The sequence below is a fragment of the Chelmon rostratus genome, chromosome 11, assembly GCF_017976325.1.
Source record: "Chelmon rostratus isolate fCheRos1 chromosome 11, fCheRos1.pri, whole genome shotgun sequence".
NCBI classification, from domain to species: Eukaryota; Metazoa; Chordata; class Actinopteri; order Chaetodontiformes; family Chaetodontidae; genus Chelmon; species Chelmon rostratus.
This window is the reverse complement of record NC_055668.1, coordinates 8,065,156-8,077,085: the sequence shown is the minus strand read 5'-3', so window position 1 is coordinate 8,077,085 and position 11,930 is coordinate 8,065,156. Positions and strand designations below refer to the sequence as shown.

The following is an 11,930-nucleotide window of genomic DNA, read 5'->3' as shown; positions in this document are numbered from 1 at the left end:
AAAAAAACACTTCTTTCAAGAGAAAGCTTTAACTGTTATTTTCATTCTCATTAATTTGACTCTCTCGTGGTTGCTCCCTCTGACTTCGACGTGTTAAAGCCCTCGACGACTAAGAACATTCGAGCAACAGAAAAACACACCACAGCACACAGACCCTTAAATTTAAGATTAGAATGCAACACACACAATTCAAAAATATATCCTCTAATCTTGCAGTAATAGCCTTTTTTTATGTTGTACAATTAGAAAAAATACACAGTTAACTGAATTCATTGGGGGAAATGCTTCACCAAAGTCACAAGTGAGACTGCATTTTGCACCATGACAGCTTTGGATACAGCACTGCTCTATCCTCGCTAAGCGTCTGCAGCGTCCTGTGTGCCATTAAGCATCAGTGGAGATCAGGATCTCCTCTGTGTTCACGTGAGTGTTCACATGCCCAAAAAGGATGTGGAACATTGTGCCCTGCCAGCGTCCTGAGGGTCATATCTATTCATATCGACATTTCCAGGATTCACCTCACCACTCTGTCATGTGTGTTCACACGTCGTCACCTCGGGGAGGGGCGTCTGGTCCTGCATGACCACTTGGGGAGGGGTGGGGGCAGGGCGAGCGTGGGCCACCGAGTTTTTCTGCAGCTCCACCCCGAAGCCAGGAGAAGCATTCTGCAACTGTCTCCTGTACTGCACAAAGCTGCAGGTCTTTAGGATGATGGCCAGGATGTTCTTTCCTATCAGGATCCCGGATACCCTGGCGTCCCTGTACAGAATCATGTTCCCCCCGCGGATGAACAGGGTGATGATATTGATGGTGACCAGGCTGAGGATGGGGTACAGGAGCATCTTGTGGGGCACGATGTTGATGCCCTGCATGCTGATCTCGCTCAAGGACACGCAGGGCAGCACGAGCAGAAGGATGTAGCAGTAGAAGAACATCAGGCCCTCCGCCCACAAAGGAAGCCCCTTCTTTTGAGGCTCCCATAGGTTGGCTTGGATGTCCAGTATGTCCAGCAAGTCCACCACCACCCAAAAGAGGCGATTACGGATCTCCTCGCGCTTCTTGAAGGCGCGAACGTACTCCATATGGTCGATAGCAACCAGAACCACAAACAGCACTGGGATGCAAATGGACAGCAGCAACGTCAACGCTTTCCTGGCGAGAGCATCCAGGCTCTTCCTGTCCGCCTTGTAGTTTTGATACACAAAGTAGACCTTGATCTCCAGCACAAAGATGTAAAGGAACCAGAGGATCATGGCGTAGCCGCGCTTAGCCGTGCGTACCTCAGCACCCACCCACACTGCCACGTAACGCAAGATGATCAGGAAGCAGATGTCTCCCACCATCACCATGATGCAGATGCCAATCTTGCGTGGTCCGTGGTTCTGCTCCACCAGGTAGGCGTCAATCAGAGCCATGCTGCTCATGATCAGGATGGTGGAAAGGCACACATGGGGCTTGTTGGTGGGAGGTGGAGGTACCATCCTTGCCTGGGCGAGGGGAGGAGGAGTGTTGTTGAAGAGGGAGTGCAGAGGGTGCTCAGTTTGTCCAGTGAGGAGGCAGATCAGATAGTGCTGCTAGACAGCGGTGTTCCCCTCCAGTGCTTCCGCCTTGGCCAGGATCCAGGATGCATTAATAGGATTCACACAGATCACTTCAATCAATCTCCGCTCGTGCCCAAGCCACCTGCCGGGTAGACAGTACCCCTCATTTAGTAAATTATGTTCATTGGTAAATGGTCTGTAAACATACAGCTTCACTATTGTAAAAATGAATAAATCTCAGGATGTGTCTCCTGCTTACACCCTGATAATCATTCATTAAACACAACACAGCAATTGAATCGGTGAGTTACATTTTCTGCTATTAAAAGAAAAAAAAAATCTGCCGCGATGTGTTCTCATTTCAGATTCACTTCCGACACCCTCGTTTTCGTACAAGCTCAAGCCTTCAGAGATAAAAATCCAGCTGAATACTCACTTGTGTCCCTCTTTGTACTTTATCCTAATGACTGGCAGCGAGCGATCATCCATGAGACTGCACTGGGAGATCACAAAGCCCATCTGTAATCCACAGGAGAAGAGAGGAGAAAACGCACGGGATCCTCTCCTTCTCTGACAGACGTAAATCCACCAGTCATGGGTATATTTCTCTCTCTTTTTTGCGAGCGAAAGAGAAATCCCAAAATATTGCGGTCATAATCCACTTACTGCTCAGAGTGAATCAGGAGGAGGCATCTTAATGGTCCCAAAGACCGCTCTCAATTTCTGCAACTAAGAATAGAGGTTATATTGTGTTGTGCTTCGATAGAGGGTTTAAACCTCCAGTTCCCCAAAAAATAAAGTTATTCTTAGAGGGAAAAATCTCTGCGGTGAGTCCTGCTTAAAAGAGAATTTCCCCTCCAGAAGTTTTCCTCTCCATCATCCACAATCCACGGACAAGAAAATCTAACATTTAGTATTTGTTTTCCTGTGTAAGTTTGTGTGTTTTAGAAGAACAAGCAGGTTGTAGTGAATATTTTAAATGCAGCGTGTGACTAACTGTCCTTCCCCACTCAGCTGTGTGCATGTGTGTGTGTGTGTGCGTGTGTGTGTGTGTGTGCGCGCGTGCAGGCTTCAGCTGTCTCCACGCTTCGTTGTCGCTGTAAAATGCTGGCCCCCCCCGGCGGGATCCTGGCTGCCGCGCCGTTTTTCTCTCTCCTGCTCGAGCAGCTTTTGCCAGGGACACCAGGATCAGCAGCACCAGTGGATTCCCCTGCCTCCACTCAGCACGCTCTGCCAGCACCACCAGCGCCGTGATACTCCAACGCCGCCTGCTTCCTGCCCGTCTGCCTCTGTGCACTTCTCAGCCCTCTCTGCGAAGTCAGGGAGATGCTCCTCTGGTGTGTTCAGACACACTCCTGAGATTCTCTCTCTCTCTCTCTCTTTCTCTCGCAGCTACCCTCCTCTTCCTTCTCCCTCTTCTGCTCAAGTAAAGGCACTTGCTGTGTGGAGGTGACGCTCAGCAGACCACAGCTGCAGAGCCAGGGAGAGAGAAAAGAGGTAGAGAGAGAGAGAGAGAGAGAACACTTTTCCAGGGGGTGGAGAAAGGCGGGGAGGTGAGGGGGGGGGGGGTGGCGAGCCAGCCTTTTGCAGCTTAGCTGAATGCACAACTTCTCTCTCTCTCACTCTGTTTTTTTCCCCTCACATCCCTCTCTTCTTTTCACATTGTGTCTTGTGCTGATATCCTATTTTCTCGGGCTGTTTCTTTTTTGGCTCTCAGAAAAAACCCCGGTTTCCTTCTTCTGTGAGAAGCCCATTACGGGGGCCATGCATTTTTTTTTTTTTTTTTCGTCTCCATCGGGTTCGAGGTGCAGAGATGAAAAGTGATCCAGAGAGGAGATGCTCTCCAGTGAGGGATGTAGAAAGCCAGCTTCCCAGCAGGCTGTGTGTCTGCAGTCGAGGGAGACGTGGAGGGGGGAGGCGGGAGAGGGGGGTGAGACGAGCAGTGGCTCCTCCTGACAGAGAGCCTTTCTATTGATCTACTGACAGAGCAGTGAATCAGGAGCCTGAGATGGGGCCAGAGACCAAAAGAGATGAGGGGTAAGGGGAGCTGGGGAGCTACAGATGTGGGGAAAGCAAATGAGAAAGGTGAAAAAAAACAACAAAAAAAAAAACAGGCAAGGCGGTCGAGTGACATGATGAAAAGAGAAGAAGAGAGAGCAGGAGATGTGCGAGGCGGGACTGAATGTCAAGGGAACATTTTCATCCTCTGAGATGTAATAATGCCTGGGCTCAGAGATAATGCTTATGCAAAAAATTTAGAAAGGTAGGAAAAGGTTGGCGTGTTTGCTCTGCCATGCAGTACGCTAACACCACTAGCTCTGTTTATCCAGCTGGGCCAATTAGCACTAATCCTTCCTCTGAGGAACCAAACCGCTTTCATTACTACAGTATGAAGCCATTTACTGCTCATGTCATGAATTGTCGTTATTGACGAGTCAAAAGTATTGGTTTTCTATGCAGTGTGGCTGCACTTTTCATCCAACTGTGTAATGACAACTAAGGATAATTGCAATCAATCATGCAAATTTTTTGCAGGCTTGAATGCATATGGTCACAGATTTACCAGCTGTGGATCAGCCGGCAGCGGCCGTCATGGCTGTTTATAACTTCTGCAATGGAGGCATGTCTGAAAAAAAGAAGCCTTTCACCAAGCTGCTGTCTTACTGACTATTTCCTCTGGATTTATCGACCATAACTGAGTCATTACAAGTGGACTGATGAATTCTCCTCCTTTGCAAACTGCAAAGTTGTTGTTCCTTCCCAAACAATTTTTATATATATACATTTTGACAGTCACAACGAAAAACATGGCAGGCTTCAATCCAATACCCACTGGTGCTCAAATTCGACTGCAACACATTTAACAGACTGTTCGAGAAAAATCACTGCGTAATGAAATGAAAGGTCACAGGTCTGATCCCCGTGACAGACAGTGCGGACATTAACCGCCACGTGTCCTTGAGCCAAACACTAAAACTGCTACCTGCTCACTCGTTTGCTCAAAGTCACGGTGGGTAACAGCGTCATCTGAACGGCTGAATTGTAATTGTAAATGAGTGGATGGCCTGTCTGGTCCTCGAGGGAACAGCCCTGCGATCTTAATAGTTTAACTCCCCCTAAAAGAAGTATGGGAGATTGATACAGCACCTTTATCATCCACTCTGTCATTCCTCCCACATCTCGTCCAGTAATCTATAATTTATATCTTCATTTACATGCCTTTTGTGATATACAATGGTGTCCAAGACTATGTTCACCTCTCCATTAAAAAGGACAGTTAACCTGGGCTTTGAATCACATCTGCTGATAATCTTCATTTATACATGCTCAGCATTTCCCCTTTTGTCTTCCTTCGCAGGCCGTTTATAATTCATGAGCGTAAGGAAATAACATCACTGTCTCTTAAGGGTATTGTCTCTTTTAGATTAAGCTGATTTATGCACATGTTTAGTGGGGGTTTTTTTACAGTTATTTTGTGTCAGAGTTCTCAGTCCTGATTGATGTAATTATAGTGATATGCCAACACAAGGCTGTATTTTATGATGTATGAGATTTCAGCTAACTGAAGCACATCCAGGAGTCTTGTCTGTCCTCCTCTGCCCTCTCCCCTTTGTCCGTCAGGCTCTGCTCTGCCTCCTACAGAGGACTGTCCTTGGCTCCTGGACAGGGACACTGCTTCATCACCGTTCAGCTCCAGGCAGGCTAACGCACAGCAGATAGCGGATGATAAAGAACACCAGCAGCATCCTCTATAACATAAAGCATCGACAGAAAACAATCAGAAGACGGGAAGTGAGGAAGCCGTGCAGTGGCTCCGCTGTCGCTCTCTGAATCCCGCCGTTTAGAGTCGCAGTGAAGCTGGCTCCGTGTTGAGAAATCAAAGGTTCAATTCGATCTCTTCGCCTTTAAATGTGGTATTTGCCTTTATGCAAATATTTGAGCATGCTTTCTCAGAGCACACTCTCACAGCACACATTTTTCAGAAATGTTCCCTTGACAACCAAGTGCAGCAGCTTGAGAAACATGTTTTCTCATCTTGTCAGAAAGGATATCATGGGAGAAATTCAACACTGCAAGCTGCACCTTGAACTCAGCTTAAATAAAGCAGAAAAATATGTTTTACAAACAATGCTGAGTGAGGAAAAACAGAATACTTTATAATCACAGTAAGAGAATTTGGCTTTCAGTTTATCCTTTGGGCTGATTGCAATTGCTGGTTCAATCAGTAGCTTATTCTTATTCTTATTCTTTTCCCCTTTGTGCTTAGTGTTCATAGCACCTCTCTGACTGGCCTTTCTTTTTCACAGTCGACAATATTTTAGATTGTCCTTGACATTATGAGATTTTTGCAAGAAATCAAACATCCACAAGGCTTTTACCAGATGACTGTTACAAATACAGCACTGTATGCCAATTTGATGACATTTTCCTTGCGCAACCTCATGCACACACTCTTCATGCACGCACTCGGTGTTTGTTGCATCGGTGTTCCTCCAGAGCGAGGCAGAGAGGAGGTATTAATGTACACCTAAGTGCTCCAGGTAGTGGCATAATTACAAGGGTATGCATCACTGACTGAATCGGCTGATTTGATTTCCTTTGTGTTTAGACTGCAGATGATTTACTAAATAGTCAAGAGTGACGCATGATTAATCTCACTGTGCTATGCCACGTGAAATCCAAATAGAAATATACCTGCCAATTAGAATTATCCTGATATGTGTCACCATGCTTTGACAAGGAATGTGGGTGAAATGTTTCTATCTTTGTCTCCGCATTTGTCGTCATTATACAGAGAGATGAGCGTTAAGCAAAGAGTCAAGTTTCGGTGCAACAATATTCAAAGTGTCATGATTTGCGGGGGTTGTTAGCGGAGGGGGAAAAAAAAGAAGGCAGTGGACACAAACATGGATTAATTGCTTGGGTTTGGCAGCCGGGATTCAGTGTCAGCAAGTTGTGAAAAGATTGGGGAATTTACATCACCAAAGACAATTTGTACATGAAGCATAACAGTGGAAATAGGACACATAAATCACATTAGCTGTAACCCGGAGTCTGCCATCGATTACCTACAGGAAAACAAATGGGGGCGTTAAGGCTTCCCATCCTTAAACATCCCCATCAGGGTTCTAAACACCAAATGGGAAACATGAAGTGGATTGGCCAAGATGCTCCCCATGGGCCTATTAGAGGGGGGGATGTCCTCAGACTCTCCTGCATCCCCTCAACACCCACGCTGGAAGAGGTGAAGGTCATCTCAGCCCCTGTAGCTATGATATTTAACTGTCGGCAACAAGGAGAGTAAAAAGGTGAATGCTGGTATAAGTTTGCTATATCTGACATGACATCAGGTCAAATGTGCGAAAGGCTCGTCAACATCTTTTACAGAGGATGGATGACTACAAAGCAGACCTGGATCTGAAAGTATTTGCATTTGATTGATCTTGTTCAGAGTCCCATGTGGGTGGGCTGTGCAACAAAGAGGAAGAGAGTGATTGCCACATTATTACCACAGTCAGGAAACCGAGAGACATTTTAATATACACTTATGCATTCAAAAACCTTATGGCTCAACAAACCCATCCACTTTACGGCCCCACACGGAGCAAAACAAACACAAAGATTATTTGCAAAAGCGTTTAGCACGTCCCCTTAAAAGCATCAAACCTAAAGTTCAAGTGATGGTGTTATATAACATAACGAGGTCTTAGGTCTCTCCAAATGCTACCTTACACTGAAAACACGGTGAGTGAGTGACAGAGCTTATGATCACTGCTCATGAGCACAGATTTGTTTTTATGTAAGCCTCCCCCAGTATGAGAACAGGTGGGGGGAGGCACTACAACGCATCATCGTTCAAGCCTCATACCTTTCAGTCTGACACACAGGTTTGAACACGTGTAGATAATATTTCCCGCTGCTCCTGTCCATCACAAAGGCCCTCAGACAAAGAAAAAAGACATTCATTTGACATCACTGATGAATTAGACATTAAAGGATTTATGTCAAGTTCACCGAACGAGTTCATTCCCGTCACAGCTTCTATCAGCAATCAGAACACTTTTTATTAAAAGGGAAAATAATACGTAGCTTTCATGGGACTTTTGTTTCATCTATGTAGGAAGAGTGTGGGTGCTTTATCTAGGGCAGGACTTAAGTATTTAGTAAAAACAAAATCTGCTGACAGTTGTGACAGTAGCATTAAGTTTTATCCATCCCTATTAATGACAAAGCTTATGGTGGCCTGTAAGTGACACAATAATCAGTCACACCTTCATAATATCGAAGTCAATACAAGTGTTCTCATCTGAGGCGAGGCCTGTCAAACTTCTCAAGGGAAAGGCTGATGCGTTGCCACGCAAAATAATGCTGTTATAATGATTTTAGCGCGGAGAACAAATTGTTTAGTTTGTGTTGCCATAGCAGCTAGTATCCATTGCAGAGGAGCTGAAAATGCAACGAGGCAAGTCAGGGGGATGAGAGGGTTTGGAAATCCCGACGGGTAGTGAGATTTGGGTTGAAAACAGACTAGAAAATGGGTTTCAAAAGCCAGAAATTGTTGAGATGTCAGCCCCAGAATGAAATGTTGGAATTGTGCGTTTCTGCAAACCAGGGACACATTAAATTTGTAGGTCTCATATGCTTGGTGAAACAACTGCCAAGCAGCAGACCAGTCTGAGCTGTGTTTATGGCGACAGCACCGGCTGTTTTTGACAAGAGGTTGAGGCATTTTTGGCCGCGTTTATGGCAACAAAACCGGGCATTTTAAACCCTAACCAAGTGGTTATTGTGCCAAAACCTAACCAGACGTTAAAGCTGGGGTTGGTAACGTTGGGGAAACGAGCAGAAGTACACTAGATTTTCAAAGTACATAACCAAAAAAAGCCCTTCCCCTACCTTCAGGCAGATGGGTGTGTAGGTGGACGGAGAGGAAGGCCATGCAGTCATCTCATTCAGGCTGAATGAATGATTGGAGGGGTTTATTACTTATTACCTGCAACAGCCGCAAATACCAGATTTTTTCTTCTTTTTTTTGCCAGAATGTCAACAAACATAAGAATAAATGCTTCTAAAATACATTGCAGCTTTAAACACGTGCCAGCATTCATTCATTCATGGTGAACAGCCCTTGACACATGATTCAAATTTAGTTAATTATGTCTACAAATATACATGTTTTTCATTGCATCTTTAATGTTAACACAACCTTTGATAACCTTTCACAGTTGTCCCCGTGGCAATTTCCTTTATTTACAGAAAACACGGAGGTGATGGTGGCAGTTAGTGTCACTTTGGGATGCTGTGTTTTGATAAACTAATTAAGCAGCCCAGTCGCCTAAAAGGCTTTTTGTTAACCCGTCTACTCTCCACCCATACATGGAGTACAATTTGATGGACACAGAATGATGCTGACAGACTAAAACAAAATAGATTGCACGAACCAGAAAATAAAACTGTGGAGGTTCTCAGTCAATATTAATGACTGTGACTCTTGCTGAAATGAATGAAATGAAGGTTTCCTTTCAGAAATTTTATATACTCATAGGTCGTCTTCTTGAATGCAACGTGGAGCTGAAACAAACATTCACTGTGTTATCATAAATATAAAGATAAACAACATACTGTAAGCCAACGACTGCGCTCTAATAGGCTCGCTGTAGGACAGTGATTTGTCTACAGCCTTATTAGACTTGAAATTATTGATGAATTTTCTGTTTGCGCAGGCCTCTCTGTGGTTTACTCACTCGGATTAATTGAATACAGTGCAACTGTGGTGTGGCCATTTACCCATAAAGAATATTTGCATGCTCCCTTGAGGTTGCTTGTATACGCATACGTTTAACTGCACAATCATAACTAGAAGAGGAGATAAAAAACGTCCGTGTGCGTTGCTTCTTTGTCAAGGTCGTTTGAAACTAAAGCAGCACTATTTTGCACGCAGCACAATTACTTATCAGTTGTTTTCATGTTGCTGCATCATGTTGGGGAAATGGTGTTTTTAATGCATGAGTTCTGAGGTGACTACCAGCATTAGATACAGCATGAGCCTTGTAGCTAAAAAAAAAAGAAAGAAAGGGAGAGCGTACAAAGGATCAAGAACTTTAAGAATCGAGTATCCCAAAACTAAACCCAAGACATCAGCTTCGTGCGAGCAAATAATGAGCACCATCTTGCATCATTATGCTCTGAGGGCAGCTGTGGACAAGATGCTATTATAAAGTTACTGTCACTTAAAACAACACCACAGAACACTTGAGTTAGATGCTTCTTACTTTCCGAGGCAGTGAGCCGGGTTGCTTCTGGATCCACATGAACATTTTCAGTGGCAAGTTTCCCAACTCTCCTCACAGGGGACCTGGCTAATTTGGGGAAGTAGTTTATAAATGGCAGAAACTGTACAGCCCCAGCTCACCTTTCTTCCCGAGGACGAGTGCTTAGCTAGCTTAATGAGGCAGGATTGTGTGTGTGTGCCTCTGCGTGTGAGTTTGTTTCCTTGTTTGCTGAGAATAGAGAGGTTAAACTTGTGGAGATAAACTTTGCTGAGTCCACTGGGCCAGCTTTATCTTGCATGTTGCTACTGTTATGGCAGTATTATCAGTGATCGCGTTGCAGATACGTCCTCCACGTCTGTGTGGGGTGTGTACAACAGCCATTTCAGCAACTCTTGTTGACTGGAATATTTCTGATATGTACGTTCTCGACAATCATTCACCTCATCGGGGAGCAAAACACTTTAGCAGTGCCATCCTGTCTCCAGAGCTCTCACAAGACACCGCTCCTGGTAAATGGCTACACTAATGTTGCACCATGACTGACACTGCCCATTAATCACTCAGTGTGTGGGGGATGGTTTTGTTTTATAATCATTACAGCTTTTACCATTGTACATGTATTTTAAAATCTATGCATAGTAGCTATGAGCTGAGGAACATTAAGGAGGTCATAAATCAACTCTGTCTGACTGGAGGTACAGGGATCTGTAGACCATCGAGATATTCCAGTTTTATGGAGTTCAGTTCTTCGCTGGGAACACCTGGGAAGAGGAATGTAAGAACATTCAGCTGTTTACGGTGCAGTTCATGTAAAAAATGAACCGTGATTATAATTTAGCCCTCCTGTAACCCACCAGTCTTTAGCAGGAAAAGCCGCATTAAGCCCTGGCTCATCTGTCATTTTGAAACCACGTCCACTTCCGTATGACGAAAGCCACAAACATTCCCATGGAAGCGGTGCTCACCCGGGTCACTCAATGATGGGAAATGTGTAATAATTGTAATAATATTAATATTAAACTTCATTTGTACAGCAAGTTTCATGTGTGTGTGTGTGTGTGTGTGTGTGTGTGTGTGTGTCAGTGTGTGTGTGTGTGTGTGTAGCTCTGGTTGTGACTGTTTTTCTTGGTTTGTAAAACAAACAGCGTTAGTCCTTCAGTACTGATGTTGAGCTGTATGAACCTGGTAAACAAACAGACCGCTGCCGGACTGTCTCTGGGCTAGCCAGAGCAGCCAGGCCAGGTGTTTGCAGGTGCAATGCCACCAGGCTGCCCCTTCCCAAGCACGTCTTTGCCTTGTTCCCCAGCAGGCTGGACCCGGACCGATACCTGCCGGCAGAGGCGCTGGCCGGCCTGCCGGGCTGTTCGACAGACCCGCAGTTGCCATCTGCGCAACTGAAATAGCCGAGGAGGTTGGTGTGTTTACTGCGGAAACTACAGCTCACAATCCACACTGCCGCCAGCTGTTTGTTTTACACACCAACCACAAGAAAAACACAGACACAAACAGCATTCATGCTCCACGGATGGTCTAAAATATAGATTTTTCAAAAGTCCGGCTTCTGTGAATTAGTCTGTATATATAAAGTGGAGCATTTGAGAAATGATGATATTGTCGCCTCAATTCATGCATGTCCATTGTTGCTTGGTATAATGACCATACATCTGAGACAACAACAACGGCCGACTACTGGTTGGCTTTCTTAGCACATACCTGTCACCACACCATTTGGAGTTAAAAATAAGGGATATTTCCCAGCACATTTAGGCAAGGCTACGCACAGTGAATCCTAAAATCACCAATTTCAAACCCTTTGAAATGCTGTCAACATCCTGCATTATATAAAGGAAAACATAAAAGGGCAGATAAACTCAGCATTTAGTTTGAATATGTATCACTTGGAGGATATGTGCACATCATTCATTGAATCATCAGTCTGATTCAGTTGTGATTTTGAGGGCGGCTGCTGGCAAGACAATAGGCAGGAGAGGGTGATGATGAACGTGGTCGGGAGAGATGGTATAAATGCATTCATTGGTGGAGCACGTATCTGTGCCTCTTGGGTGTGCTTATACTTGGCAGATTTGCCACTTTTCCCAAGAAGTAATAAACTAAA

General features: G+C 44.9%; 1 protein-coding gene across 1 annotated transcript; it reads right to left on the bottom strand.

The window, feature by feature from the left end:
• Positions 1-530: 530 nt before the first annotated feature.
• On the bottom strand, positions 531-1,481 carry LOC121614272 (transmembrane protein 121). The gene has a single exon (XM_041948087.1). The coding sequence runs from the start codon at positions 1,479-1,481 to the stop codon at positions 531-533; it is 951 nt and encodes a 316-aa protein (XP_041804021.1).
• Between the last annotated feature and the right edge of the window lie 10,449 nt (positions 1,482-11,930).